Here is an 8,678-nt window from a genome sequence, read left to right as displayed (position 1 = left end):
ATAACAACCTGAAAAACCTCAATACAGATAAAACAATACGCTATAACAAATCGTGTACTTCAGGTACTATTCATAATATCATGACTACTACGATAGTGTTATCCTAGTATTAAAAATACATTTTAACATTGTACAATTATTCCGTAGTAACGAAATGGTACCGTCTGAATATATAACAATCAAAGACTTTCAACAGTGTAGACACTAGTAAAGCTAATTATCATCATCTTCCCATTCACAGAAATGGGTTCTTCAACAGAAATATGACAATGGATTGTAAACGACCAAGCGGAAGTGATTATACTTTCGCTGCGGAAACACCAGCGTAGATGTTACATGTATTGACAGTCCCATCATTCGTGGCAAAACGGAACCAGCCCTGCCAGTCTTCAATATGACGCGACTAGGACTTGTCTGTCTGCTCCTACTCCATACGAAATACGGTGAGTGTATTTGAGCTGTACGCCTGTATAAGTAAGCCGTGCAAGAGGCAGATAGGCTGATCCAAATTGAACAAAGGAAGTATCTGAACATCTGAATTAAGGAACATTGTTTCTCAACGATTACGTATGTTCCTATGTCAATGCTTGTATAACGATATGTCATGAAGAATTGTTGTGAGCGTATGGCGGTATGAACCGTCTTATAGTGAAGGTCAAACCGCATGAGCGTCTATCACTGAATCATATGAACGTATGCTGCTATGAAATCACTTTAATGTGACCTGTCTCTGGCCATGGCGAGTATTGTATTTTAAATTAACATTTTAAAGAATCGTGCAACTGTATTTGTCCAACAGAAATGGACATGTGTTTACACACTGCAATTGAAAGATCACAAATCTAATGGCTAAAAGGAAAGGCAATAGAAATAGATTACTATTTTCCTATCACCTTTTTCAATCCTTATTTAAAATATGAAAACTATTTGATCATAATAAATACAGTGTCGGCAAAGGAAAAGTGTTCGGCAATGTTGAACACAATTTTATATTATTCTCTTCCTGTATTTGGTTAAATAGCATTCCTTGTCGCATGTCAAACATAATATGTCAGGTGTCTGTATGGTAAAATATAATACCTACTCGACTTACCTAGAACTACGGGTAACACTCAACGTATCAACGTCTAACTGTGTCGTTCATATGACAGCCAACGCTTATGAGATGGTGAGGTTGAATGGGATGTAACGTCGTGTTCAAGAGTGTTGCACTTGTTAAGAGCATGTACATGTGTACGTGGCTTGTTGTGCCAGTCCGGACTGACGCCGGTTTATAGTGCTAGACCACTGAGATCTCATGCCGCAGTCTAACATGGATACTCCACTCAGTGCTGACCAGTGCTTGTTTTATTCCCGAGCGCCAGGCAAGGTTTTGCCTGTTGACTTTCGCAACACTCATCAATATTCCAGCTATATGACCGCGGCTCGTAAATAATCCAGTCTATAATCTTGTCTGATCACCAAATCATTTTGTGAATTACTCGCCTTTTATATACGACCAGCATTACTTGCTGGGCATCTATTCTAACCCGGAATCCCCACGGGGTGTCAGGTAGGGTAACAACAAGTACCATTCTTTAACGTCTTTTGGTATGACGCGGCCTGCAGGGATCGTACCACCGACCTAATGCTTTGCACTTCACCGCGGAAGCGGTAGTGAACGCATATGCACGCTTTTACCACTTATGAACGCGTATAAAGCTTATACGTTTATGAACGCTTATCAACGACTCTTCTTACACGTCTGAACGTTTTTGATGATTTTCGGGAAGACGCTATATCCACCGCACCGCCTAGGCGGTAATGCCGTGATGATCTCCAATAAACGCTCATGCCACTTACATGTATGAACGCTTATGACGCTTATTACACGTATTAACGCTTATAAACGCTTATGACGCTTATACACGTATTAACGCTTATGGACGATTATGGGGGCGGTCGGGTAGCCTAGTGGTTAAAGCGTTCGCTCGTCACGCCGAAGACCCGGGTTCGATTCCCCACATGGGTACAATGTGCCAAGCCCATGTCTAGTGTCCCCCGCCGTGATATTGCTGGAATATTGCTAAAAGCGGAGTACATTCATACTCACTCATTCCTCAACGCTTGTGACGCGTATGCACACTTATGACGCTTTTGACATTTACGATCGCTTATTACTCTTATGAACGCTTATGAGTGAGTGAGTGAGTGAGTGAGTGAGTGAGTGAGCATGATTTACGCCGCTTTTAGCAATATTTTAGCAACATCACGGCTGAGGACACCAGAAATGGGCTCCACAGATTGTAAAAATATGGGGAATCGAACCAGGGCTTTCGACGTGACAATGCTTCTTTTACCACAAGGCTACCCCACCGACCCGAACGCTTAAGACTCTTGTGAACACTAATGAATGTCCATAAAGCATATGAACGCTTATGATACTTAAGAATGCGTATGAAGGCTTAATATGCTTACGACGTTTTTGACTGCTTATGCACGCTTATGAAAATTAGCTTGAATTCAATATTTTCAATGCTTCTCGGAAACCCGATTATATAATGTGGATTTACTGTAAGCGGCAAAATCATGTTTGTTTACTCTATCTAGATATAGTCAATTTCATGAGATTATTATGGTATTTTTTTCTGTTTCAGCTTCAGGAGATTGCCCCGACACCGAAACAAATGGTATTGTAACAAACTGCGTGTACCTCCGTCTCCCCCTTTCAAAATAGTGAGTGAGTGAGTTCAGTTTTACGCCGCTTTTTGCAATATTCCAGCAATATCACGGCCGGGGAAACCAGAAATGGGCTTCACACATTGTACCCATGTCGGGATTCGAACCCGGATCTTCGGTGTGACGATGTTGATGATGATCTACCGCCCGAATGTTAGACATAGTCTTAACTATTATTATCCTGAAAGTGTTGATTTTATGTTTTGGAGAGAAGAGTGTAAATATTTGATTGGTTTATTTTACATTTGTTAGAGTAGTGTTAACCAAATACAGACACCATATTCAATCACAACACATACTGCTGTGACTACTAATGAATATGTGAGTTAGTGAGTATTGGATTCCGCCGCTTTTAGCAATATTCCAGAAATATCACGGCGGGGGGACACCAGAAATGTGCTTCACACATTGTACCCATGTTGGCAGTGAACCCGGGTCTTCGGCGTGACGAGCGAACGCTTTAACCACTAGGCCACCCGACAGCCCCACTAATGTATAAATCCGAGTTTATATTTTAGGGCATACCTTCGGGGAGCGGCTATTGTTCCACTAGCAGTGGTGTTTCAATCTCATATCCACACTTTTGTGGGTTGTTCTAAATGCACCATTAGGCACATTCTACTTACTCATATAGAAGTAGGGGCACGGGTGGCCCAGTCGTCGAAGGCGCCGCGATTCGCTGTGCAGAGTTGCGTCCCTTGTGGGTCCGAATCCCGGTTCGCCCCGATTATGTTTCTAGATTTGTCAGCACCATACCCGTGCTCGTGGGTTTCACCGAAGTAGTAAACTTCTGAGATCTGCATCACTTTGGGCTTTCCTCCCACATTAAGCTGACACGCCGCGATATAATTGGAATACTGTTAAAAGTGGCGTCAAACCCAACTCACGCACTCACTAATGTAGAAGCAATCATTTTTAATTACCTTATTTATTGCAACTGACCGATGTTTCACCATACGTGACCCCACGGGATATTAGATATTTTAAAGGAAGTTTAATCATAAGGACACAAGCAATGTCGAAACGAATCAATGGATAAATGTTGTCAAATTGATGTTTTATGTTCTTGCAGTATTCAGGATCTGCCAAAACCATTCATCCCACTTCACGGGCAAGTCAGGAAACTTGTATGTGAGTCCAGACGATGTCGTACAACTCCTATCCTGCAAGTGCAGCATTGAGGGAAATACGACCAACATCTTCAATCTAATGCGCAACAAGTTCGACAATGCCAACCCGTTTAATTACACCATACATAACGGCTCTCAGTTTCTTAGATATGACGAACACACAAAAATTCTTGACTTTCCCTCGTTCAACAAGAAGAAGGTCACCCTCGCGCTGGAACGTAAAAGGAACAGTTCAGAAAGGAATGCAAATCATCGGATCTGTTTCGATTTCCAAGGTAGGTCATTCTGAAACATCCCAAGCGTGTATACACACCGAAACTCCGGTAGTCCTGATCGTGTGAACCTCGACTAACTGTTGACATATATTCGCATGTACGTGCTAGAATTGACATTACAACGCACCGATAACACGGAAATGTTTGAACTGATGTAACTTAAATTTTCAACGATATTTGACATATGTCAGTTGAACAAATAAAATAAATTTGGTAATTGTTGGGTGTTTATCTAAACACTGAATGGATGCTAATTTCAAACTGATTAACCCCTTTGGTGTTCTTATGTTTCAAATCATACTTGTTTCAGTGAATAAGAAAGAATCTGTGACGATTAACTGTAAAGCATCTCTAAAAGAAGAGGACCCCGCGCCCAAAGATAAGCCTGGTAATAGAGTGTTTTGTTTGTCTGTTTGTTGTTTAACGCCGAACTCAGCAATATATCAGCTATATGACGGCGGTCTGTAAATAATCGAATCGGGACAAGACAATCCAGTGATTGACGTCATGAGCATCGATCCACCCAATTGGGATACGATGACATGCATGAACCAAGTCAGCGAGCCTTACCACCCGATCCCGTTAGTCGCCTCTTATGACAAGCACAGTCGCCTTTTACGGCAAACATGGGTTGCCGAAGACCTATTCTACCCCGGATCTTCACGGGTCGGTAATAGAGTGAGTGAGCTGGGTCTCACATCTTTTGATATATATTTTCTATAATTTGGACGTCAGCTTAAGCTTCATGTAGGTTGAGAGGCCAAACATGAAGCAGGCCTTAGTAACCTTCTTGCATATTTTGATAAATGCTTTGTTTTCCATCGAGAAGACATGCCACATTGATGTTACACCATGTTTTCTTGTTTCAGCGTCTCTTGGGGTCATCCTGGGTTCCGCGTTCACCGTCTTCATCCTCCTGGACGTTGCCATATTTGGAGGCATCTATTATCTGTGAGTTTGTGTTTCTGTGTCATCGCGAACCTTTTTTTCTGAAAATGTATGAAAGTAGAAAACACAAGTCAAGTTAAGTGAGGATAAGATATATGGATGAACAACTTCTTTATTACAATTAGGAGCAACGTTTCGGTGTAGGTTCTAACACCGTTATCAAAACAATTGATGAACAGATCATAACACTTGCTTGATAACTTGCTTGAACCTTCACCTAAACGTCGCTCCTATTTGTAATAAAGAAGTTGTTCATCCATATTTCTTATCCTTACTTAGTACTCCAACTTCTTAATGCCTCTCAAAGAAGTTACTATTCATGTTGAATGAATGAATGTAGGTTCAACATTATTAATACTATAACAGGACAGGTTGTAAGAGCTAGACCATGTATCAGACAAACCAGTGGTTGATAGCATGAACCAATATCCGCTCCGGGATGCGATCTGTTGAGGTAACTTTATGGTACCGGGGCTCACTTTCTGTGGACTACCTGCGGGTCTCACCTAATGCCGATTGTAAAAGTTGCACTTAACTTGTGATTGAATGGATTGTATTGAATATCCACTTTCATTTTGTTATTACTTGTGGATTACGTTGTCATGTGAAATGCAATTTTGGGTACATATAAGACGATGACGTTTTCCTCAATCCCGCTTTAGGAATGAATTACATATTTATTTACAGACATTGTTGTAAATGTGTTTCTAACCCCATTTCTCTATATGTCACTTAACCTTCATGGTTCAATTCAAGACACATTTGTTGCATCCTTCAAGACATATATGACACCCGAAATGTTAGGCAATTACGCCAAGTAGAACTATTAATAGTGTTTTACTATCTTTATTATAATTATTCGTGAAAGGTTTACAAATGTATGTGTAGAAAATACATGTCATTATTTCCAAAAATACTTCTACTGCGTTGAACTTCAATTGTGTTTTTGTGTTTTTTGGGGGGCGGGGGGTGCTGGGATATGAGTTGTGTTGAGGTGTTTTTGCAAACGGGTTTGTTGGGGATGTCCTTGTCTTGCAATCACATCACGCCGGGTTTGATGCCATCATTAATATCTGTGTTAATTTCACAGTGTGAAACGACGCGTCCTCAATACGTCACGACTCCAATCTCGAGTCTCCATCACCAGCGACAAGAAAGATAGACCTTGCAGGCGTGGCACCACCAGTAATAGTTATGTTGGAATAACTCCATCCAATGAATATGAACCTGCTGAAGTCACTGGTGAGTACGAGACGCCGCAGCAGGACACTTTACGTCCGCCGAGACCATTGCTTCCCCAAACGAAAACGAAGCCTTGGTTACAGTTTAACAAATCTCCAAAAGTAAAATTCTCTGTGGCACAACGCCAGCAGCCCGACAACGAATACGAAGATTATTCACAAGACACAAAAGACAAAGTTAAGACACAAAAAACAATTTCACCTGCGGAATCATTTGAACCAGATTCTTACGAAAATTTAAGTCAGCTCCACGATCAGCCCAAAAAGACCCGAAAGAATCAATCTGGTGCCCAAAATGCAAGTCCGAGGCAGGTGCCAAAGGCTGCACTCAAACCGGGAGCTAAGAAGGTGTTAAAGCCTGTGACTAAGGATGATTGGGTTCCTGCAGATGAATACGAAGAGGTTGAAGTGTCACGAGTACCGAGAGAGCAATATGCCAAGAATCCTAAAGGTTATGCGAAGATGCAAAACCCAGTAAAGCCAGTCCAAGGTCCGACTGACAGCCCAGGAACTAGACCCACTGAGAATTATGAGAAGATGGAGTCCGCAGTAGCATCGTCCATCAATAGGTGGAACAAGCAAACTCAGCCAGGTTCAAATGTTGTCAAAACAGGATCACCAAACCGGAAAAGATCTGCGAAAGTAAATATGTCGACCGGTCCGAGTCCAACCACAGGCAAACCCGACCAAGGGAGGGTCGTACCTTCAGCTAAACCTACTGAGATGTATGACAACATGGCGATGCACCAAACACCAAAGGTAAGGGTACCCAGTGACAGAACTGCTAATCGACAAGCTCCTCCCAAACGGCAACGAACCATGACAGAGGTGAATTGTCCTACCCAGACATACGACAACTATGACCCCATTGCCGAGATGCGGAAAGTAGCTCGAGCCGGGAGTGTTCGGAAGGAGAAATCCCCGACGGACTGGAGGTGTCAATAGGCAGGAGGTGTCTGAAACTGCAGTTGTCGATCGGGTGAATACGTCCGAAGACTGAAGGTGTCGGTAGGTTGGATGTGTCAGTAGTTGGATTGTGTCAGTAAGCTGCAAGGATCCTCGTAAAGCCTACCGGCAGACTTTATCCACATAGTTTTTACTTGACTGTGCGTTTTGCTATATAGTGACGTTAGTAGTGACGTTTTGTGTAAACTGGCTCCACGGTCGGTTTGCGTGGCAACCTAAGCACGTTTAACAACAACAGACGATGGTAAAAAATAAGATTTTCTACATTGAAAAGTTTGTTTTTAAAAGAGATACATGTGACAACATACTACCATGTTAATGTTTCTCTTGGCGAGAGCAATTGTACTTCTCAAACAAATTGCTCGTAGTCCGCTAGTAGTATTTATCCGATACTAAGCGCCAATGACAATTTCGTGTCTACCAACCAAACGCATCCAACAAGAAACCGACCTGTTTGCACTTTAAGGCAGGGAGCAGGTCAGTTTCTGTGACCAAACTATTACACTGTAAAGACATTTTGTTCATGTTGACGTTCACAACGAGAGTAAATTCAGCGAGGAATGTTAATCAACCTGTGACCTTCGCAACTGATGCAACTGATGCCGAAACTGATGCAGTCCAAGAGCATGTTCAGCAGTCGATATTTATATGATATTGTACATAGTTACTTGAAATACCTTTCGTGGGAAGCTTCTGTATAACACTGATTCTTTAAACCCTAGTATGCTAGTGATGACACGCTGTGCCTTGTTTGGTGGTAACACGTATCATTTGTATCATATGTACCACGTACTATCCTGAAACAAGGAACATAGAGTAAACTACGAACACGCTTATAACGAACTGACGGATATAACGAACTTCTTTTTTGGTCCCGACTATTTGCTGTAGTTATGCTGTATATATGCTTATAACGAACTACGGTTAAAACGAACTAAAATTAGTAGTCCCTTTGAGTTCGTTATAACCGTACTTTACTGTAGTTTCAGTTTATGTGTATATGTATGTACTCCTGTATATATGTACAGATCAATGTGTTTATTTAAGCATATAATGAACAGTTAACAGTAACAATAATCTGTAAGTGATCATGGCTATTAATTAGAAAGCTACGCCTATGGTTGAGGCGGTATCAACATTAATATGTCTTCGGTATTGACCAAAATTTCTTGTAAATCTCTTCTTGTAAATTATTTTAAATAATAAACAATGGTCCCCTCTTGTCTTCGTTATCATGACATACCTTTCTGAAAGGATTGGGATCGATGAACAGGAAGTTCAAATAATATAATAATAACAAATCATGTTAATAATCATAATTACTTTTGGATATTTGATTACCTGCTGCATGATGATATTGACATGTTTTACCGCTGTATCAATGCATGTCATATATATAG

At 41.3% G+C, this 8,678-nt stretch overlaps 1 protein-coding gene across 1 annotated transcript; it reads left to right on the top strand.

Moving 5' to 3' along the window:
- The first annotated feature begins 341 nt into the window (after positions 1 to 341).
- On the top strand, positions 342 to 8,116 carry LOC124137155. Its single transcript, XM_046503350.2, has 6 exons — positions 342 to 443; positions 2,637 to 2,669; positions 3,791 to 4,123; positions 4,434 to 4,511; positions 4,993 to 5,074; positions 6,162 to 8,116. Exons 1-6 carry the CDS (start codon positions 395 to 397, stop codon positions 7,255 to 7,257), a joined length of 1,671 nt encoding a protein of 556 aa, XP_046359306.2. The 5' UTR covers positions 342 to 394; the 3' UTR covers positions 7,258 to 8,116.
- Positions 8,117 to 8,678: the final 562 nt, after the last annotated feature.

This window comes from Haliotis rufescens, unplaced genomic scaffold (assembly GCF_023055435.1).
Source record: "Haliotis rufescens isolate VD_foot unplaced genomic scaffold, xgHalRufe1.0.p SCAF_5, whole genome shotgun sequence".
NCBI classification, from domain to species: domain Eukaryota; kingdom Metazoa; phylum Mollusca; class Gastropoda; order Lepetellida; family Haliotidae; genus Haliotis; species Haliotis rufescens.
The sequence above is the reverse complement of the archived record's forward strand: the minus strand, read 5'-3'. Positions and strand labels throughout refer to the sequence as shown.

Excerpts from the sequence above, each read along its gene's own strand:
- LOC124137155 (XM_046503350.2), top strand. The coding sequence starts at position 395 with ATGACGCGACTAGGACTTGTCTGTCTGCTCCTACTCCATACGAAATAC. Across the intron at positions 2,670-3,790 it reads CCCCGACACCGAAACAAATG|TATTCAGGATCTGCCAAAAC; the intron begins GTATTGTAACAA and ends ATGTTCTTGCAG. Across the intron at positions 4,512-4,992 it reads CGCGCCCAAAGATAAGCCTG|CGTCTCTTGGGGTCATCCTG; the intron begins GTAATAGAGTGT and ends TTCTTGTTTCAG.